The sequence below is a fragment of the Macrobrachium nipponense genome, chromosome 10 (assembly GCF_015104395.2).
Source record: "Macrobrachium nipponense isolate FS-2020 chromosome 10, ASM1510439v2, whole genome shotgun sequence".
In the NCBI taxonomy this organism is placed as follows: Eukaryota; Metazoa; Arthropoda; class Malacostraca; order Decapoda; family Palaemonidae; genus Macrobrachium; species Macrobrachium nipponense.
The window spans coordinates 50,395,245-50,418,720 of NC_087204.1; the positions used below are offsets into that span (position 1 = coordinate 50,395,245).

At 42.8% G+C, this 23,476-nt stretch overlaps 1 protein-coding gene across 6 annotated transcripts in view; it reads right to left on the reverse strand.

Annotated features, from left to right (window-relative positions):
• The window catches only part of LOC135223611 (protein eva-1 homolog C-like), a 391,840-nt gene that overhangs the window by 116,525 nt on the left and 251,839 nt on the right, over nucleotides 1-23,476 (reverse strand). For all 6 annotated transcript variants that reach the window (XM_064262216.1, XM_064262213.1, XM_064262217.1 and 3 more), the window contains exons 4-7: nucleotides 14,868-15,009; nucleotides 14,314-14,463; nucleotides 13,707-13,853; nucleotides 11,352-11,564 (exon numbers count right to left, since the gene is read on the reverse strand). In XM_064262216.1, coding sequence (XP_064118286.1) covers nucleotides 11,352-11,564; nucleotides 13,707-13,853; nucleotides 14,314-14,463; nucleotides 14,868-15,009 — 652 coding nt within the window. The remainder of the gene's footprint in view (nucleotides 1-11,351; nucleotides 11,565-13,706; nucleotides 13,854-14,313; nucleotides 14,464-14,867; nucleotides 15,010-23,476) is intronic.

The window sequence follows — 23,476 nt, forward strand, 5'->3', positions numbered from 1 at the left end:
TTATCAGCACCTTATGGCACCGATAACTGAAACCTGGCCCATTATGGCGCCATACTCTATTATCGGCACCTTATGGCACTGATAACTGAAACCTGGCCCATTATGGCGCCATACTCTATTATCGGCACCTTATGGCACTGATAACTGAAACCTGGCCCATTATGGCACCATAAATCGCCGATTTTATGGTGCTATGAGTCTGCCGATAACCGGGGACTGCTGGTAAGTATATGTAATCCATTTATCTGAATCTAATTACTAACTTTAGGCTTATAAATTTGTGTTCCTCTTGTCAATTTCTGGCCCATGAATTTCTTATAGGGGAAAAATGATGTTGTGGCCCAAAGACTATAGGTTCAGAAATGGCAATGTCATGCTACTGTACTCAGTCAGAAAGCCATTTCATAAAAAATTACCAGTAGTCTACTACATTGAATGAATTAATCTATAAAGTTAACTTAAAATCTAAGAAGACTATTGTGAGCATTTTTAACTAGTTGAAAACCATTTTTAACTAGTTATAAACATCTCATACTACAGTACATATAAAGGTTGAGACAGCACCCTACGCCCAGAATCAGGCCAATTCTGCTGGAAATAGAAAAAACCAACTGAAAGAACCACTCTTTAACCTTTGGGAAAGTCAGATATACATCTAAACTATGAAAGATTGCAATTAAAATGAGAAAAGGAATCAGAGATCTCCCCACGAACTGCTGTTTTCCATGTGGTAAATGTGGCTATTGGCTATCTGATAGGTGATTGAAGGTTTCCTGCAAAATGGAGATACCCTCTCCTCTGCTCACGAAATATTCAATATATTATTATATGTAATAATAATAATAATAATAGGGAAAAGAGAGTTATTCTGGAGAGGAAGAGGACCTGGTAGATAACAAGTAGAATCACAATCACTTACTTGAAACTGCTCCTTGTTTAAAATGTTAAAAAAATCAAGCAAAGAAACTCAAGATATCAACACTAACATTCTAAGCAAACGTATACTGTAATATAAAGCTTAATTAACTGACATGGAAAGAAAATTTCCCCAAAAAGACATTTATGTACTGTATTAATAACTGGGATGATGAACAATGCATATTTTTGAGGTAGGTTTTTAATTTTTTGATCTCTCAGACTACTCAAGTATGGCAATCAATATCTAAAATGTGACAGGCAATAGGGACACTACATTTAATTCAAATAGTACCAAAGATATACTATTTAGATTGCTAAGCACAGAGAAATTAGGGTAAATAGTTAAAGCAGTAATGAAATACAATTTGGAAGTCTCTCACTCAGATAAGCTTGCAAAATCATAACTGATGGAAGAGGCAATTTGAAAATGAGTGTGAGTGTAGAGTATTATTTCAATGGAAAGTGGAGGAAGAAATGTTAAGATATGAATCACTGACACAAAATAAACAGGGGAAAAGTTACCAATAGAGAAAAAGAAAATCTGTGGACCCTTAGGAACAACACTAGAAGATACGGAAAGGGAGCGATAATTACACCTTGAATTTTGGGCTTACAGGTACTAAGTTTATCATAAGGAATGAAGCAAGAAGATTGTGCCAGCCTCTAAAATCCGGTAAATCGTGCCTTGCAGAAGCTATACCGCGGTTCATGATAAACGTGAAAGTGAAATACGAGTAATGTCTCAAATAGCAACACAGAGTTGAGCAATAAAAAGGTTAATCTGAATTTGAGCAATAATGAGGTTAGCTTGGCTAAAGCTGAGAAAAAAAGGTTCCAGGATGGGGCAGTTCCTTCAATGGTTACAAAAGCTAGTTTGTCTGTGATTTTTGAAGGAATTGTGCTGAATTATGAATGAAGCCAATGTTATGCTGGTCTAACAAGAAGTTTGAACTCTATCTACATAGAACAGCAGGAAAAGCATAGGATTAAAAGTTAGTTGGAGTAACAAAATCTCTAGAAGCAGTCTGAGTGACAAATGGGAAGTGAAGAAGTGGCCTTTACACAGAGAGCATGCTACAAATCTAGCAAAGGTGGAAGCAGATGGTTGAGAGGTTTTAAGTGATCATTAATTTTCTCTTGGTATTGAAAGAGAGATTTTAAGTAGATCTATTAATTTCCTCTTTGGGTATTTGAGTTCCACATTGGCCAAGTGCATTTCCGCGCTCGGCTACCAACCCGGTGGTCCAAAGTTCGATTCTCGGCTCGGCCAATAAGGGAACCAGAGGAATTTATTTCTGGTGATAGAAATTCATTTCTCGATACAATGTGGTTCGGATCCCACAAGTAGGTCCTGTTGCTAGGTAACCAGTTGGTTCCTAGTCACATAAAAATCAGTGGTCTGGTAAAACTAAGATAATACTAAACTTTCCCTCTTGGTATTGAAAAAGTTATTATCTTTAAGCATACAAGAATAGCAATTTCTAGCAGGTTTTGAAGAGGCAAAAACATCAGGAGAGGCTATTAATGATAAGAACACTCCCTGAAGTGGATGGCTGATGAACTGAGCAATCTACCTACAGATTAGCAATTAATATTTAAGAGGAATGAATATATGCTAAACTGACCAATGTAATATCTCCCCACCATTAAAGTTGTATTCAGAAAATTACTGATACCAAAACAAGAATCCAGCCCCCTCTCCCCAGACAAGGATGATGAAGGAAAAATGCATGTGTTACCCTGTTATAAATTCTCAAAGTAAAACAAATATTAATCAGTGGAGGTAATACTGAGGGGTCAGTCAACAGGCTCAAGGATGATAAATATTTTATAGTGGTTAAATGGACTGGGAGCAAAAAAAAATACGAATAGTAACTGGATGTATGGTTACATTGATTAGGAAAATCGGGTATTATACCCTCGTGTAATGTGCTGAAGTCTGCCAACAGGTAAGAAGACAACAATGATTTGAGTTAAAAGGATTGCTGGTGAATAAAGAAAAGTCCACAAAATTCAGTGACAGTTGCAAAAAGCACAGAATAACAGGAATTTAACATTGAAGGTTAAACCAAACTGCACAATATTTAAATGCCTTGCTAAAAAAAAAATGTGATGACAGCTTATAAAGAGAGCTCTGCTAGGGCCTCAGGAGGCAAAACTGAAACCAGAAAGAAGTTTAAGCCAGACTGCACAATATTCAAATGCCTGACTTAATGAAAAATGTGATGGCAGGTTATAAAGAAAGATCTGCTATGGCGCCCAAGAGGCAAAATTGAAGCCTTGGGCTTCAGAAGACAAGCATGGAAAGGGTGCAGCTGTGTGGTGTTCCATAAAAGAAGAATAATTATCGAGAACTGAATACATCCTTGGAAAGAGAACAGAAAATGCAGGTCTACCATGAGATGAAAGGTTCCCAGTTATGTATATTCTTTAGACACTTAGGTGAAATGAACCTTTTATCAGCAGTTAAGTTATTCAGTCCCATGTTGGGACTGCTGGAACTGGTGCCCACATCAGTATAAAAGAGAAAAAGGAGTATGATGTATTAAAAAATTACAATTTTTGAAAGTAAATTGTATTTTTCCCAACTATACAAACCTGAGGTCCTTTACATTGAATTACTTTCAGTGTAGGCTGGAATACAGCCGTTAAATTCTTGAACAAGGTGGTTAGGCAGTAACTACTTTCTGGTAGGCAGGTAGGCCCAGATGTAAACACTCCACTTTGACCTTCGGTCCAGGTTTTAGATTGAGGGGTGACATGTGGTGGGCATTAATGTAATGGACCTGAGGTTTGTATAGTTAGGAAAAATAAAATTTACTCTCAAAAATTGTAATTTGTTCCTACACTATATACAAACACTGTCCTTTACATTAGGAAGACTCACTGATTGGTGGGAGGAATGTTAATGAGCCTCTAGTAGTAACTGTAGTTTAGCACACCTGGGCTAATCCTCCTGGTCATAAGAGCAAGGAGAACTGCCCTGCCTCTGACAACTTGATCAGAGTATAGGAGCTGCCTGATCAAGAGTCAGACTTCTGCGCCTTTTGTCATTAATGCAGTTCTGGGAAAGGTTTACATTATTGCCAGTCTCCTTCCTCCCCTTGCTAGAGGAAGGAGCAAGATTGCTTCTATGATTCTGTTAAGAAAAATAGAAAGGAAACTCGATGTGCAAGCTTACCTCATCAAATGCCTGACCAGCAAGTGTAAGTTCGAGTCCTATTCTCAACCTGAAGAAAGAGAGTAGAAGGACGAGAAGGGGAAGGTGGAGAGGCCAGTCACTCTCACATCCTTATTACCTCTAGATCCGCACACCATAGGCAAGATGCCAACCAGAAACTTAAGTCTGTGATTGTTAAGCAGAGAGATTCGAATTGGTAGTTAATCCTCGATGGAGGAGAAACAATACTGAGACAAACTAATCTCAGAGAGAGAGCAGTATTCTGCCACTTACTCGACTCCTTATACTGAGTTGCCCGGTAGTACATTCCATGATGGTGTGAGGACTGGAATCAGACAAGGAGAAAGCTCTAACTAACTTTATAGAACAGAGACGGCTGTATATGAGGCAGCAGTGTGGATGGAAACGTAGTGTCTGCATGCACACACATACAAAATGGGTCGGAGCCGCCGCCGTGATTGCGTTTCTTCACAGCTTAAAATATACATATATCTTCGTGCAGAGAGTACATTTATACATGATATATATATTGGCGGATAGGACGTGAAATGCTCTACATTTTAGTAAATGGCATAAAAGGTATGTACAGAGGAAGGACGGACATTTGGCGAAATGCTGTCCTTACAAATACTCCCCGCCCCCCCCAAGACAATGATTAAGTAATAATTGTTGGCTGATGGTCAGCGGAATCTTGTGTGGGGCTGGAGGAGTCCGAGGGTTCAAGATTCCATCCGTCGGGGGACATCTTCCGGGTCCTTGTCATCCAGTGAGTTGGGAAGCAGGATGCTGCCCCTGGTGGTGGGCCTGGGGGGTTTGACTGCTTTCCTTGGGCGGCCCCAGCAATGTCTGGGGGCGCTGTCGGATTCCGGTGAGGCTGTGTTCTGAGGTGGTGTCCTGTGAGGGCCTTCTTCGTCAAGAATGACGGTGGGCTTCAGTCTTGTCTATCGAGACCCAGTCCTCACGGCCACCCATCGAGATGAGGAACGCCTTCTCCTCTCAGCGGATGACGTGGTGCGGTCCTCTGTAGGGTCTCATTAGGGGCGGGAGGGTGGCATCATTCCATATGAAGACGTACTTGCAGGAGTCCAGGGCCCTTGGTTGGAACTGCTTCCGCCTGTCGGTGTAGGTCTCTCGACAGGGAACGAATTTCTGGGCAACTGCCCGGAGTCTTGCTAGAGGGATATTGGGGTTGTCGCTCTCGGTGGGGAAGAATTCACCTAGCACCATCAGGGTCGCCGTAAACCTTCTCTGCCAGTGACAGGTCACCGTTGGCTCTTGGGGAGGTGCAGAGGCCGAGGAGTACCCACAGTAGCTGTGGCTTCCACTTGGGGCCCGTGCAGTGTGCCATCAGGGAGGCCTTGAGGGAGTGATGGGTCCTTTCCACCATGCCGTTGGCTGCAGGGTTGCAGGCCTGATCAGGCGTGCCAGGGAGGTCCAGAGTTCTGAGGTGAAGGCAGTTCCCCGGTCTGTAGTGATGTCGTCTGGCACTCCGAAGGGGCTGATCCAGCTGGATAGGACGGCTTCGGCACAGGCATCTGTGGTGGCTTCTGACATTGGGGTGGCTTCTGGCCACCTGGTGGACCAGTCGATCACTGTCAGGAGGTATCTGGCACTGTCGATGGGGAGGGGGAAGGGGTCCGACGATGTTGACGTGGATATGCCCGAATTTCTCCCTGGGTTGAGGGAAGGTGCTATTCCCCGATTAGGTATGCCTTCCTGTCTTGCTGCTCTGCTCTGTTTTTTGAGGCATGAAAGAGCAGGGGGACTTGCACTTCTTCGCCTTACTGCCAAAATTCTGGTGGAAGTGGCACCAACCATTGCCCTGGCAGGGTTGCGAGGTTCTCCTTCTCTGGAAGGCTGCACTGATCCCTGCCTCCTTGGCTGACAGTAGGGCGGAGAGTTTTGTGGCCTGGGTGGCGGTGAACAGGCCGAAGGTCCGCTCCACCAGGCTCTCCATGTCCAGGTCTTCCGTGTCGGGGATCTGGCTGCAGACCTGGGGCGTGAGTTGGAGGAGGAAGAGCTGTCTAAGGAGGCTTACCTCCTTCCTGCGTCCTTGGTGGTCCACCTCCAGCAGCAGTACCAGGTCCTGGAACTTTTGCCAGGCTAACCTCAGGTCTGTGGTGGTCATGGGGTTGACTACCAGGTCGAAGATGTGGGCGGCTCTCTCGGGGACAAGGAGGGAGAAGGCCTGGATGAGCCTGGGTTTTAAGGCCTTCATAGGGCAGCACTCCAGGCTGGCTGGCCACCTAGGGAGTGAGGTGGTTGAACACGTCCTCCGGGAAGGCTGCGGCAATGAGGTCTGCCTTGGTTCCTTCCCTGGTGATCCAGTGGAGCCGGAACTGGATCTCCACATGGTGTAACCAGGCTGCGACGTTCTGTCTGGAGAAGGGCGGCAGTTTGACGGAGTGAGGCTCTAACTGCACGGTGGCAAAGTGCAAAGATGTTGATCGGGGCGCGGGTTGGAGCGTCGAAAAACCAGAAAGAATGGTGAGTCCGTTAATGGCTTTGTGGTTGAGCCTAGATTGAGTGCCATATGGGTCTGTTAAAGGTTTTCTGTGGTAGGTGGCCTGAACTACTATTGTCCTAATTCAGGAGGTCACCAGTTGTGAGGACTGGAATCAGACAAGGAGAAAACTCTAAGTAGCTTTATTGAACAGAGAAGGCCGTATATGATGCAGCAGTGTGGACGGAAACGTAGTGTCCATCACGCACGTACATACAAATAGGGTCGGAGACCCCGCTGCCATTGTGTTTCTTTGCAGCTGAAAATATACATATATCTTCATGCAGAGTACTTTTTTACATGATATATATATATCGGTGGATAAGCCGTGAAATGCTCTACATTTTAGTACGTATATGGTATTAAAGGTATGTACAGAGGAAGGACGGACATTTGGTGAAATGCCGTCCTTACAATGGAATGCGTTAGGCTAAAACGATCGAGCGCAAAAAAGATACACTCCAGCATCTGCATTTTATGCAAAATGGGAGATAAGAAACCCTCTTGTTCGGTGATAATGCAAATGTTGTGGTGGTGTTGGGAAACAATGCCACTAGTCATCTCAAAATCAAAACCGGAAACTCTTGGGATGCTTGAAAAGCTGTCCTGAGTTTCAGGTAATTAAGAGAATAAGGTAATATTTTTGTCTCGTTCACATACCAGAAGAATTGTCTTACAGATATGTGCCTATTACTCAGATGATGCAACTGATAACAGAAGCTTGTTGCAAGGAGAATATACCAGTATAATCGTAGGTTCCTGTAAATAACTCTCCAGCCTAAATCTTCTTCATTCGAGAGACAAGAATAAGGACTGGAAACAGACCTGCTTCATTCTATAATGAAGAGAGCGAAGGTGAAGTTGCCCTGAAGGGACACTTCTACCGTGATAACAGGATACTGAAGACGACTAGTTCAAGCCGAATTGGTTGTTCCCAGATTCACGCATATTCAGTAAGACGTAAGATTGAACCAAAAACATAGTTTCTTGGATTCAAACTCTGAGAAGTAGTAGAATTCCTATTATTTCCTTGTTTTTTCAGGTGTAAGTAGAGGGTTGACTGTTCTTGCCCGCTCTTCTCTGAACTTGCGATGTTTTCACACTGTTAAACGAAGTATTCATTTCCAACAACCGCTTTGTTTGCGCAAACGCGAGCGAAAGTTGAGTGGAGTTAAATGCAGTAAGAGCCAGTGAGAACTTGCCACATCTTGCTATGCATCTATCTTCTCAGTGATCGAAACTCACTAAGAGGACTACACTAAGGACCTGCTCCAATCACCTTCAGATGCCTTGTCCTGAGGAACAGCTACATTGATCTTCGCACCTGAAGAATAGCCATTCCTGGCTTTCACAGGTGGGTCCGAGCCACCAACGCAGCTCGGTCCCTTCTCTCGCCCTGCGCCACTGTCATGATGGTGGGAAGACTACCTATCACTGACTTTGGATGCACGACCCCTTTTGGTGGTTGTACACTTGGAGAGACTCATACACAAGTACCCAACACAGACTCGGTTCCATGAGCAGCGCCCTTGGAACCAGACACAGAACAAACCTGGGTTCGAACTCCTGGTGCCTCCAAGACACTATATTTTGAGGATAGCCTCCACGTTCCCCTATTTTGAGGATAGCCTCCATATTTCCCCCTCCGGAAGGAGCAGGTGAGACGAAGAGACAGTCCATTGCTCCCTTCCCAGGGAAAGGATGCAGACCCTTAGTAGTCTCGAGGCAAGACTTCTAAGTGGGCAGAGAAAATACCTTCCTCTTCTTAGCCCATGTCTGCTACCATACGTGTTCGGACCCTAAGGTCCAAGACACGAGGACGGTACCATTCACCTAAAAGGTGTTGCATATAGTACCAAGCTCTGCATAACTCCAAACCAGACTGAGGAGCAAACTCATCTGTACTGATAAAGGCTTGTCTCACTATCCAAGCACTCGTGACAGTGAGCACTAGAATTCGTAAGAATTCCCATGCTTTGCGAGAAAACCAGACTCTTGTAAGACGATCAGGCGAGCCTTGTCTCACCCTGGTACTTGACAATATGATGAAACTGAGCACTCGGCAAGTGCCAGCGAAACCCAGGAGTCTAGGCACTCAGCGATACTCTCGATTATAGTAATAATTATCGGGAATACCCGTTGCCCGAGTGTTTGGAAATCACAGAAAACCAAATCACTCTAAGAACGCCAGAAACTCCATGGCTTAGCGAGACTCCCGATTTTCGTAACGACAGTTACCAGGGATATCTGTCTCGCCCGAGTGGAAATTACAGAGAACCATAACACTCCGAGAATGCCAGAAATTCCAAGGAATTTGAGCATTCAGCAAAATTCCTGGGTATTGTAATAACAATTATCAGGAATTCTTGTCTTGCCCGTGTTTACAGATCATAGAAGACCAAAACACTCGGAGAGTGCTAGAAATTCTAAAGAATTTAAGTGCTCGGTGAGGGCCCTAAATTTCGTCAAATGATCATCAGAGAGGGGCCCCTCCTCGACTCCTGTAGATATCAAGGAGGAACAGACATTAAAACCAGTCCTAAATGCAAACATTCAAGACTGGAATGAGTGTACAATTTAACAGAATATGCACTTGAGGCTCCCAAGATGCAAGAACCCATAGGGGACTGTGAATTGAAATCTGTCCAAAGGACAGAAAGAGCCAGGGAGAACATAGTCTCCAGATGTTCGAATCCTAAGAATCTAAACACCAGATGTTGAGACGGTGAAAGGTCTCTCCGTCATTGACAGAAGATCCTTCCTCAACGATGTGGACGTACATTTGGTGGACTCTAAGATCCTTCCAGAAACATAGTCCCCCGACGCTGAATCCTATGGAGAGCACTCTGCATGATCCTTCCTATTCATCTCGCCCCTCCCGATGTAGCCATAGGAAGTAGATAGAATAGGTGACGAAGATTAGACGCTCTCTCTCGCCTTGCTAGCAGAACTAGCATGAGAAGCAAGTCGCAAGAGCGATCACAGGCAAGGCGCGAGTCACCAAAGTGACTCGCTCCTTTCTTCCACTCTGTGCCTGGGTCGTGATAGTGAGCGGACTCAGCGCCATTGACTCTGGATGCATGCGAATCCATAGATTTACGTGCCCTCAGGGAATCTCGTGAACGAGTGCCAGACATGGAACTGGTCTTAGGGGCAGAACCTCTAGGAATAGTAGCAGAAGTGCAAACCAAAGTTTGTGCTTCCGCAGCTCCCGACCAGCTAGACCTTGGGGACAGCGTGACGTTCCTGCTCCCAGAGGAATAAGCGAGCCAGCGGAAGACTAAATTGCCTCCTCAGTTCGAGGAGGCCTACTCTTTGAAATCCCGTGACGAGACTTCTTTTGGGGGAGCCTTAGAAGTCGAAGAGGTGGAGGTCAAAGAAAAATATGATGATTACAAAGAAAATGATGACAACACCTGAGCTCTCTTCCTCTTTGACTTCTTCAAATTTTGTAAGACTTCTAAAGGATGGGGCACATTTACCAGCAGAAATAGAGTTAATAATCACAGGGCCGCTGCAAAGGCATTGTCATGATGAAACTCTACAATATCAGTGGCAAATGAATATGATTTCCAGCAAGGGAACAGTACTTGAGGACCAATATCACAGCATGCTATGAGTTACGGGTACAATTCCAAGGTTAGGATAGTCAATACGAAGAGATAACCAACCACTGCTGTAATCAACTATCACACTGTTAGCCTGTAAAAGAAAGAAAATATGATCTAAAAAAAAATAAGGATACTCCTCACGCATCCAAGGGAACTGCCCTCCAAAATGAGAGGAGATCCCTCAAACACCAACACCACACACCTCCTCCCCTACCTTACCTTCAACCGATAAGCTAGCGAAAAAGCGAAAGAGAAGAGATACCTGAAGAAACACACCTGACAAACCTCCAAAGTTCCCCTCAGTAATTTCCAAAGCGTAAGGGTAAACTTCTGATGAATACATTGTCTCACCCTGACATTAAAGAGCGAAAATACATAATAAGGACATACCCTTGCCACTGACCCTCAACACGAAGCAGAAAGGAGGCTAGCAAGGCTATCACAAAAAGTGGGTTTGTATATTAATGATTGAAGTCAAATAATTAACATCATACACAGTATATACATCTTCATTCAAAATAACAAAATATAGATCCCACAGAGAAAATCTTGATTAATGCTTAGTCAGCAAGTGCTCACAAACATTCGTCTTCATTGGAAGATGGCCGAAAGCAAAGTGGAGTGTTAACATCCGGGCAGGCGGGCCTACCCGCCTACCAGACGGTCGTTACTGCCTAACCACCTTGTTCAAGAATTTAATGGCTGTATTCCAGCCTACGCTGAAAGTAATTCCTAATGTAAAGGACCAAGGGTTTGTATATCATGTAGGAATAATTATTTATTGGAAGTGCATAAAAAATGAAAAATCTTTCAACCTACAAGTGTAAGCACAAGACCTGTGACATGAGTGAATTGCCATATATGCACATATAAATTTACTGGCAAGTCCTCAAAACTGTACTACAAATAGCAGGTGTTAACTTGTCTAAATATCTACTTGATAACACTATATGACACTTCATATTTTATTTTGGATGTTCTTTTATTATGAGTGCATGAAAAATCGATACAAAATACCCTACCATGATGAAAAGCATTTTTATTGCAGCATAAATAATTACCTGGAAAGTAACTAAATTAACTATTAAGAAGCAATAACGATGAGACAAATAGCCAACTAAATAAAAAGTTACTGCACCTGGTTTCCCTGGGATCTTTGCTCGTATAGTTGGGTTGAAAAATGCTGTTGGTGTTTGTGTAAGATAAGGATTGGAAGAAGACGATGGTTCAGGAGGATCTGGATGTGGTTCCGGAGGCTGTGCAGGAGGGGACATCATGTTCTTCTCCTCATCTGGATATTCATCATCTTCTAGATCTCCTTGATAATCGTCTTTCAAAATCTTCCTGGGTACTGAAACATTAATGAGTTGAGTTGGAGGGAGGATTGCAAGTAAATTACCCAATATAAGTCCTTCAAATAATTTTACTGAATTTGGTTAACTTATTAGAGTAATATAGTATTATATATAATACTGTCTCAGTGTCACTAGTTCTTGTAGTTCTCCAAGGTCAAAATTCTTTTATTATAAAAATCCTCATAGCAAAGCAATTTAAATCTAACAAGTGAACCTAAAATAATTCTTAAATTAAAAGAATATGCAGCGTCTAGATATTCCTTATAACAAAAGTAAAAATATACATTGCTTTGCTCACAGCAAGTTTGATTTCATTATACTATGAGGACCAGGGAGTAAGACAGGCAGCTGGGTACTGGTAATTTATTACAGACTTACTGGGTTGACATAGACGGGTGCGGACGGAAAGAGTCTGTCATGCACGCACGAACAAACAAACAAAAAGGGACAGGGCCCCTGCTGTGAATGTGTTTCTTCACAGATGAAAATACATGAATAATATTACATAGAGGGAATGGATTCACGACATATACATCAAAAGAAAGAGCGTAAAATGCTCTACAGAATGGTTAAAGGAACGCGGCTTGATGATGAGATGCAATAAAAATATAGAAAAAGCATTGTCCTTACAAATACTCCGCGCCTCCCCGCCCAAAGACAATGATTATGGAATAATGATTGGATAAAAAATATCCTGGAGGCAGGAGGCATCACCGTGTCCTTGTGACACTTGTTGTGGGGCGTTATCAAGTGCCAAGTTCTTCAATGTTGCTGGCTGACAGGATGCCTCCCCTGGGGGGTTCTACTGTTGACTGTGGGCAACCAAGACTGCGGAGGGAGCTGCAATGTGTATGGTGGTGGGCGCATGGGACGGGCCGTGGGGACCCCCAGGTGCGGCGGCGGCGTAGGTTGGGCTGAGGAAGTCCCCAGCGTGGCAGCAGCATCCGTTGGGCAGAGCGGAACCACAGGTGAGGCAGCGGTGTCAGCAGGCCGAGGAAGCCCACAGATAGTGGTATTGGCAGGCATCAGAAGGGCGAGTTGGTCCACAGGTGTGGCAGTGACATTGGGCAGGCCGAACGAGCCCCAGAGCAGCGATGGATGTTTCTGGGCCGCTGCCTGATTTTGTTGGCTGACCAGCACCCAGCTACCCATCCTCGAAAAACACCAAAACACGCTTGGAAGCTGTGCCATGATGGGTCTGTTAATGGGGTCGGTGTCGTCCTCAGAATGGAGCTTTCAGAGACCTAAACTGTGGCGCTGTATTGAGTCCTCTGAAGGTGAGCGGCCGTAATTAGTCCGTTAAAGGCTGGGCCTAAACCATTGTATCACCGACTCCAGGAGGTCACCAGTTGTGAGGACCAGAGAGTAAGACAGGTAGCTGGTTACTGATAATTTATTACTGTTGTTTGAGATTAAGCTGACCTTGTGCCAGCACGGGCTCTTGCTCCTAGAGCAGCCCATAGAAAATTTATTACAGACGAACTGGGTTGACATAGTCGGGTGCGGATGGAAACATAGTGTCTGTTACGCACACACAAACAAACATAAACAAAAAGGGACAGGGCTCCCCCGCTGTGACTGTGTTTCTTCACAGACGAAAATACATGAATAATATTACATAGAGGGAACGGATTCCCGACATATATACATCAAAAGGGCATAAAAGGCTCTACAGAATGGGTAAAGGAACAACGTGGCTTGATGAGAAGCAATAAAAATATAGAAAAATCGTTGTCCTTACATCAATAAAACAAGCTAATAAAGTTACTGCCAGCAATTTTTATATGAGGATTTAAGTAAAAATTCTGAATGAAACCAAAATCCCTTCTCTGGTGTCCATGTAATTAATATCAGCATTCACTAGGCACACCATAGTGAGGATAAGGCAGTTTTTAATAACGTCAACCCACAAGCTTTATTTCGCTAAGCAGGGTCCCACAGAATAGATTGCACATATGTGGAAACATGAAGGAACAAAAAATAAAGGCACATGCACCGCAATTAACCAAGCAAAATATATTTGGGGTTAGGGGAGGCGAAAACCATCCAACTATCTTCGGAATCGATCTCTGAGGCAGGTTTTTAATCTACAACAAATAAAAATCCTTTACTAATAGCATTTAAGTTTGTGTACTTACCACAGGTGTAAACAGTTTTCATGTACTTTCTGGAGTTAGTGGAGCAAGAAGGTTTGCCTAACTGATTTGCATCTGCATAAAGATGACACTGACGGTGCCCATGGCACCTGGTCATTACTCGTTCAGTTGCAAAACTTGCCTGACAGTCTGAAAACAGCAACATATTTATATTTTACCATTTGCACAAAGGAAAAAGCCGTAAAACCACTCAAAAAACCTTAAAGAATCAAGCCTTTCATTTGTAGTAAAAATACTAAGCAAATATTACCAAAATCTTAAATACACTGCATTTTTGTCATAAAATTTTTACGCTAGTATTTCTGTAAAATGGAAGCACTTTAACTGAAAATTCAAAATTTCCTTGACAGGAAAAGTAGCTATCAGCATGCTTTCACCTACCATTACAATTACGTGGTACTTTTTGATCTGAAACTCGTCTAAAGGTCTTAAGAAACAATAACTTTTTGCCTATTATCAGCACTGCTAAGGCTACATATATGACATGATACTACATTAAAAGTGACTGAAACTGTGCCTAAAATGAACATACGCCGTTCCTCCTCGGAAGGCATAAATAAATTCTCTCGAGTCACTCAAGTTTTCCTACCTTCTTCAGGCACACCCTCTGGCTGAGGACACATGAAAGATCCAGATTTACTTCGGCCAAAGAGAACACTGTATATGGCCAAACGAGAGTTCTTGTCACATTTCAACATGATTTCGCCATTCTCACATACAACCTTATTGATAAAGGTCTCTGGAATAAGATGATGATATATTATTCCACCAAAATAAAAAATAAAAAAATCTTTATTATATATTTGTATTCACATATAAAGCCATTCGATCTGTAAAATTTCAAACCTATTTATGAGTATATTGGGAAAAATTAGTTTTTATTTCACAAAATGCGCGATTTTTTAATTGACATCATTCACCAAAATAACTCCTCATTCTTTTCATTAAACTAAAAGAGAATGTTAACAGTTCTGAGAAAAGGAAATGAATATGATAGAAAAAAAGAACCACAAAATTGAGACAAGCATCAACAACATTAATGATGAATCCCAAAAGCGAGAATGCTTTAGTTCAACTTTTCAAGTGCATGGATGCGAATATAACTGAAGACTGATTACTACAAGCATTTTCTCGGGTAGTTACCTGGACGGCATTTGTACGCGACCTCGATGTATTTTCGGGTGTTGGGACAAGGGTCTTCGTCGCTGAAGGTTTCAGGTGCCACCTGAATCTTGCACTGGTTTTTATGATGACACTTCTCAACTACCTTCTGCAGTGTTTTGTACTGAAAAACAATAATTGCTTAATAAAATTTATATTTTCTCATAGCATACTGTTAAAATGTAATACAGCTAGCTGTGGAATATTTATATAGTACTGTCAATGTTAGAAGTTTCAAACGACAGGTTGTTAATTTCAATACGGCTCAAATAAACAAAATCATAATAGCAGCAAGAAACTAATACCTCCATTATATCTAAGTAGCGTACAAGTAAAATTTGACCTGTGTCACCCAAGTGCATACGGACACTTGCTGCAAACAATATCTCGGCAAAGCATTTTATGGCTTGTGCAGCATCCATCTCTAATTAACAAAAGGGCAATCGTGTTAAGTATTTCCAGAGAAATAAAAATATTTGGACGAAATTTAAAAGATCCCACCATCTTCCTACTACCCAAGTATTAGCTACACATAAAGAGGCTGAAAAAAAAAAATAATCTGCAAGAAAATATCTGTATTCAAACTTTCATCCGAACTGGTACTTATCAAGATTCATAAATGTACAACTGTTTGCACAATACACTCCAAGAGCATCAGCGCCTCACTGCAGTTTTGCTTTGTCAATTGCTTTAATCCTACCTTTAAAAAATTATTCCTTAAAACCTTAATAGTCTGTGGTTATGCCGCCGGGCCCACAAAATCAAGGCAATTATTGAACCGAGACTAGCACATTCCAGCGGGTGTTCCAAGTACAATACATACTACACCACACTTAAAAAATCACTGTAGATGCACGTAGCTTCATTAAGTAAGCTTTCCTTGACGATTTCTTAGTATAGACGAAAGCGCTTGGGTTTGTGCCTATCATTTGCCTATGGTATTCCCTTACTCTACACTACTTACAGATATTTTGAATCTGAATATTTATGTTGGAAAACATGGAAGTTCCTCTTGGTCTTTTCTTGATTGGGACTGACACACACACACATCGCTTTCTTACAAACTATCTCCAGTGACCTCCCCCACCCGATATACGGCTCTGCCGCCACCCTTCTCCAATTTCCAACCTTCATCCAATTTCAAGTTCTCATCAATGATATGCCTGGCCATTGATGGCTTAACCTTAAGTGATTGTGAACATCATGATTTGCTCAAAGGGAAAAATATTTTCATACTCTATTTATTAACCAAATAACTGATGTTGCAGATGAATTCTCGGATACAAGTTAGCATAACAGGTATAAAGGACAAATTTTGGCATCTGTCCATAATTAGCCTTTAGATTTGAAGGCCGTTTCATAATTTATGGATTCCATGATTCCAGGTTGAATTCTAAATAAATTTCCTGTTTGTCACCACGTGATGATATATGTGAGTTAGGTAGACAAATAATTTCACTGTACAGCAGACAGTACAAGACCAATAAATTATTTTATTATCTAATGACGGTAATCTTAATTAGGACGATTGCATCCTGCCTTCCAATCGACGAAGAATCTAAATTTACGTTGAAGAACGGAGAAGTATCGGTCATTCATTATCCATTAGCTGTCAATACTGACCGAGTTTCCTTTCAGTCTACTATATGTTCGCAAACTGCAAGCATTCTCTGCATGTGAGCGCGCATTCTCTCCACATTTCCATTCGGAGCACCGTCCTCTTTTTTTTTAAATATTATATAAGAAACATACTGGGCAACCCAGTGAGTGGCGGATTTAAGGGGGGCACCTGGTCACGTGCCCCCCCCCCCCCCATGAATAATAGAGCATTGTTTTAATGTCCTTATTTCATAAACACACTTTCACACGGCTAGTTTAGATTTCCATTTGGCGGGATTTTGGCTGATTTTTGGTAGAATTGGCCGCTTGGTAGTAGTGGCATCTGGGAACACAAGACTGACAGCAATCAATTTCCACCTCATCTTGTTTAAGGTTGTCTCATAGGGGTCTTGACTTTTTATCATATGTCCAGTGCAGTGCAATCACCCAGACCGGCAGAAAGAGTGACCCAGTATGGAAACATTTGAAAAAAAAAAAGATTATCCCTCATTTATTAAAAAATCTTATTATCCACATTTTTCTAACTCCGTTCTTTTTAAAGCTCAACATCTGCAGTTATAAGATGCAATAGTTATTGGAATAACAGTCATCCCTTTCCTGAAATATTGAATAACTATCATTTGTCTAGTGCACTGTTTGCAGCAATTTATAAAATATGTCACTTGAAATTGAAAAAACCAAATCCAAAAAATCACATGTTTTTTTTGTAAATACCCCCCCCCCCCCCCCCCCAACAAAAAAACCTTGTTTTAAGTACTTTAGGCTAAACCGCTGGTGCTAAACCTAATCCACCCTGAATCTTATTTGAGAATAATTAAATGAAATAATTTATTTTTTTTCATATTTTTCCATTTGAGTAAAATCATGATATTCACAAACACTGAAGTTAAACCACCATTAACCAAAAGTACTGCTGACAACTCGAAATTAGAGGAGTGGGTCACAGGAGGCGTTTTATATATATACAAATATATATATTTTATATATATAGATATATATATATATATATATATATATATATACTATATATAATATATATATATATATGTGTGTGTGTGTGTGTGCGTGTGTGTTTATTTATACGTCATGTATGTGCTAATTATTTTGATCCACGAAGGATGGTAAAAGGAAACGGCAGTACAAGATCTTTCTTGAACTAATTCCATTCTCTCACAGACTCCAACAACAGAAGCTTACACATATACAGGCGGTCTTGTTATTATACCGAAGGTTCAAGTTATATAAATAACAAAACCGACTTTAAAGACTGCTTATAGTCATGTTTACGTCGTCCTTCAGGTCTCACCTTAGCAGCAAGAGAAAAAAGTCAAGCAATATTAATTATGTAACTTCTTTTTTTTATTAGGTGTGTTGTTGCCGTCTTAAGCATTGTGTTCGTCAAGTTTCATCACCAGTATCAGACCAATATAAAATTCAAACACTTGAGATGGCCATGAGTGGATGATTATCACTCCTACTAACCAGTCAACCTATGGCTTTTTTCGATTACAATTACTGTCCTAGAATTACCAACATAAGGTTGATATGGTTAAGGTATATGGACTTTATTTTGTATATATCACCCTTTCAGACGTTGATGTTAATGTCTTTCAACAAAAAATTCAAAGTAGAAAGAGAAAAATCAAGTCTCCTAATCCTAGATGCCATGATTACGAAAGGCTTAAGCATAATAAATTCATAAAAAAGAACAACGAATCTGTCTTATGTATATTATTACATAAGCAAGTGTTCACAATAAGTGGGCAATTCTCTCTTTCCTGTATCTTAAGGTATAAAAATCGTCAGCCCAAAATATTAAGTTGAATTTTACAAAAACAAAGACACGAATTAAATGTTGCTATCCAGCAGTCCTAGATAGGTATCTAAAAGTATTTCCAGCAAGTTAAATAAGGGTCTTTGATATTGATATAAATCTATTACCATTAACGATCCACCAAATCTTTTATGTGATTTATAAAAATCATTTTTGCGATTTTTAAGTTATTTTGCATGAGCCACCAGGCATATATAATTAATATATAGGTTAGAACAACAAGCATTCTGTAAGAACGGGACGAAGGCGCAGTGCACTACCTATGAATGCAATAGATTATTTATGTAAAAATCATGTTTCAGAGCTATCCACAGTATTTAAGTGTAATAGATTTAAAAGATAAAGTGTTTTGAGTTACCAGTAATTCAAGAGGACTAAAAGGGTAATGCCAATATTACTGATGGAGGTTTCTTTAGATCTGGGTCATTCTCTGCCTGTTAAGGAGTGAGCTTAATGCTACATAAATCTGACTATCGGTAGCCTTTAAAGATGCATTCGTTAACTTCCTTGCATCTTCTGGACGAATAAAAATATCACCTGCAGTTAAGGCTGCCTCAAACTTTCTGAGTGAGCATGAAAAATAAAATTTTTTTAAAGTAAACTGTATTTTTCCTAACTATACAAACCTGAGGTCCTTAACATTAGGAATCACTTTCAGTAACTGCTGGTCTGGTAGTTGGGAGTCCCGCCCGACTGGACGTAAACAGATTGAAGGGTGGCATGAGGTGGGCCTAAATGTAAAGGATGTCAGGTTTGTATAGTAAGGAAAAATACAATTTACTTTAAAATATTGTGATTTGTTCCTACACGTTATACAAACCCTCGGTCCTTTACATTAGGAAGACTCAATCATTGGAGGGAGGGAAAAGGTGGTCTTGTGAACAGACTGGTGTTAGCCCAACCAAGCGTCTCCCTCCTGGTCATAAGGACGAAGAGGGGAATCTGGCCTCTGTTCACTTGGTCAGAGTATGGGAACTGCATGACCAATGGCCAGACCTCTGGAACAGTTCATAAGAGGTGAGGGAAGCATAGCCTCTTATGAATAACAAACAAGAAACTTTATAGTCGGTAGCAAAAAGACAAATATATAAGTATTGGGTTTGTCTCATGCCAAGGTTCCCTTCCCCCCCTTGTTAGGGAAGGGACGGATACATGCTTTTGTATCCTAATGAAAGGGTATGGAATGAAGCTCTGTAATATAGCTTACCTGCATCAGCTGCCCATTCCAGTGTGTGACGACCTCGACTCTCTGCCGGCAGGAAGAGAGAAGAATGAAAAAGGAGGAAAGAGAAGCCAGTCACTCTCTCGAATTCACAGTTTCACAAAGGCGAGATGCAGCCTTGTCCAGTTAGAGGAGCTGGGTAACCTAGGCAACTTGTTGAGCAGCCACCACGGGTCCCAAGGAAAAAGTGTTCAAGGACTTATGGGCTATATCCTGAAGGTAGAATGAAGTAAAGGTAGTTCTCTTCAGATAGTGCCATAGCGCTCTAACGGGACAAAGTAGTATCTCGTCTGCATCATTATTACAGAAGTCCTCTTGGGAGGGGATTATAAAGGACTTGAATCTAGCATCAGGGACCAATGGATTCTGAGTCTTTGCTACAAAATCCAGGACGAAATCAAGCGTAACTGATCCCCAACCCCTTAAGAGTTTTTAACATTATAAGAGAGACCATGAAGCTCACCTGCTCTCTTCACCAATGCCAGGGGCAGCAAAAAGACGGTCTTGAGGGTCAGATCCCTGTCTGGTGACTTTCAGAGGCTCGTATGGTTTATGACTCAGACTCTTTAAGACGAGAGTCACGTCCCACTCAGGAGGCCCGAGTTCTTTGGGTGGGTAAGACCTCTCGAAGCTCCTCATAAGGAGAGAAATCTCCATGGAAGTGGATATATCCACTCCTCGCAGTTTCAGGACCAGGGCCAAGGTGGACCTATAACCCTTAACTGCAGATACAGAGAGGAGCTTCTCTCAACGAAGAAAGACTAGGAAATCTGCGATTTGCTGAAGAGTGGCACTGAGTGGAGAGACCCCCTGTCTATGACACCAACTGCTGAAGAGGGCTGTCTGAGGTATCCTGTCATCTCTGTTGCTGCTTGGTGAGAAAAGCCTCTCACTCCAAAACCTCGAGCCGCAAAAACACAGGGACTGTATTGCCGAGTGGTACCGCTCTATGTGCGGCTAACATAGAAAATTGTGCCAGGGAGGAATCTCTCTTGGTGCCTCGGAGAGAAGAGCCAACAGATTGGGATACCAAATGCCTGTGGCCATTTGGGAGCCATTGAATCATCCAAGGATTCTGCTGATCACCTTTCGAATCAGGTAGAATGGGGGAAAGGCATATACATCTAGATTGTTCCACAGATGTTGGAACGCATCCTCTGCAGCTTCCCATGGGTCTGGCACTACGGAGATGAAAACCTGAAGTTTTCTGTTGTGCTGGGTGGTGAACAAGTCTACAACTGGAGGCCCCAACAGGTCAAATAACCTTTCTGCCAAGTCCGTGTGAAGGGACTACTTGGTCCCTTCCACCCTGATTCTGGTGGCTGAGCTTGTTTGCCACTACACTCCTCTTGCCCTGTATATATCTGGCCGACAGCTCTACCAAATAAGCTGTAGCCCACTCGTGCTCCTGCAATATCAACTGATACAGCGGGAGGGAAACAAAGCCCCCTGGTTGTTGACAAATGCCTTGAGTTCCAGAATGTTGATGTAAAGGTGCATGTCGTGTTAATCCCACACTCCTGCAGTCAGCAACTCCTCCAGGTGTGCGTCTCAACCCTTGGTTGATGCTTCTGAGAACAGAAGCATGTCCAGAGGGGGAGTGTGCAACTCCACTCCTATTAAGAGGTTCCTGTTGTCCAGCCACCAGGCTAAATCCTTCCTCACCTCCTCCATTAAGAGGGATGGGGAAGAATTGAGGATCTCAAGCCTGTGACCAATACTCCTTTAGTCTCCATTAAAGAGACCGGTAGTGAAGACACCCGTGAGGAAATAACTTCTCTAGTGACGACAGGTGACTGATTACGACCTGCCAGAGCTGAGCTGGCTGTTCCTGCTGGGACAGAAACAGTTGAGCTAACTTCCTGATCCTCAAGTCTGCTACCGTATCAATCAGCATGCTCAGGTACTTTATCCTCTACTTGGTAATGAGATCCAACTTCTCGAAATTTATCATAACCCCGAGATCGAGATTGGGACAAAAGTTGAGATACCTCAACAGACATATCCTGACTGAATGGGTCCAAGCTGGTACCAAAGTGAACACTTGTGAGTACCTGAGGGGTGGTCGAGAGTCTAAAACAAAGTGCCCTGAATTGTAACACTGTCCCCTCGAGGATAAAGCAAAGGTACTTCCTGGAGGATTAATGGATGGGTATATGCATCCTTCAGATCCACCGAAAGCATTAAGTCGTTTTCCCTGATCGAGGCGAGCACTAAACGTGACACTGGTGACGGATTTTGTACAACTTCTACAGCTCCCATGCTCAGCATTGCTTGCCCTTCTTCATTCAGTGCCAAATCCTTGGCAGAACCAGGGATGTAAGTCTGAAGACGGACCGGAGAGTCAGTGAGGGGTGGCCACAACTCGAAAGGAAGAAGATATGCCTCCCAAAGAACATCCACTACCCAGGTCTTGGCTCCACAGTGCTGCCATGTTGCCCAATGGCTAGCTAGGCATCCCTTCACCGATAGCAGCTTAGGGGGAATGCTGTTCCTTAGCGTTTCCCTCTCTTCCTCTTTCCCTTAGCTCCCTTCCCATGGGGGAAGGAGGGCTGAAACGAACGTGGGTGGGTTGCCTTCGAGGAGAAAGAAGAAGGCTGGGTCTTTCCTCACACCCCCTTCAAAGGAGGGTTCTTCTTGGAGGCGGAGGAAGAGCTAGCTTGGCTCGGAGGCCTAGCTGCAGTTGCTTGAGAAGGCCCTGAAGTCTTTGCAACAGCCTGGTGGACTAGTCGATCGCTGTCTTCATCTCTTCGCTTGTCTACTGCAGCGTCCACCATCTAGAGTCCACCATCTCTCTAGGGAAGAGAGAGGTGGAACCCAGCAATGGTCCGTTTCTCAACACCAATGCCGACTTTGATCCCACAGACCTGGAGATACGATACAGGACCATCCCTCTTCCTAAGCACTAGGTTGGTCGACAGGCAAAGTCTCCCAAAAGTTGAGTTTTCCCCAGGAACTATGGGTCCTGAGGGGAAGCAGCGACCTTGGATACTGTGAGGGACCACAGATCCAACCAGGAGACTGCTTGGAATGCTGCCATAGTAGTAGCTTCCAAGCCCACTGCCTCTTGTTCCATAAACCAGATGCTTTCCGCAAGAAGATACTGCAGCGGCAAGCCAGGAGTCAGGCAAACTAACTCCAGCTCTACCTGCTTGGTCGGCAAAGGGTTTTCTGAGACAGAGGAGGGGGAAGCAGCTTGTTTGATCTGTTAGCCCTAAGTGAATTCTCTTGTCCTGAGACCAGATTGTTCACTTGGTCCAACACTCCTTCGGACAAGGAGGACCACAGTAAGCCTGTAGAGGCCCTAGGTTCATTCTTTGGACCCAAGAATGACAATCTGTGAAGGGTGGTCAGAAGAAGCAACCATGGTCCCTTCCCTTGGGCCATTGTGGGCCATTGTGCTGATGAATCAGCACAATGACCTCAGCAAAAGTCCTCTGGATCTCAGGAGTGACCACATCCTGAGGGGAAGGACTGCCAATTCCTTCTAGGATGTGTTCCTCCCTCATCCCTCTTTCTTCAGAAGGAAGAACCTCAGCAGATCCCCTAGGACCTTCCTGAACCACTCAAGCATACAACCTGTCAGGTCATAAGACCATGCTGGGAACATATCCTCGCATGGCCAAACCCAGAGGAGATCCCTCTCCAAGGTTCCCTACCCCTTGTATCCTAAGGAAGTTGAAGGGACAGATGAGGAAGATCAGGTGCTTCCACTTGCTCTGCTAGCAGAACTAACTGAGAGAGGGGGCTGCGAATGATTACTAACCTGTGGTGGTGATTGATTTGCAGGTCTAGAAGAGTGCTCTTGGTCTGGAGAAGTGCTCCCCTGAGGTACAGTATGGTGCTCTCATGCAGCAGGAAAAATGCTAGTCGTCACCGGGACTGTTCGGCTACTTGAATGTGACTATAGACCAG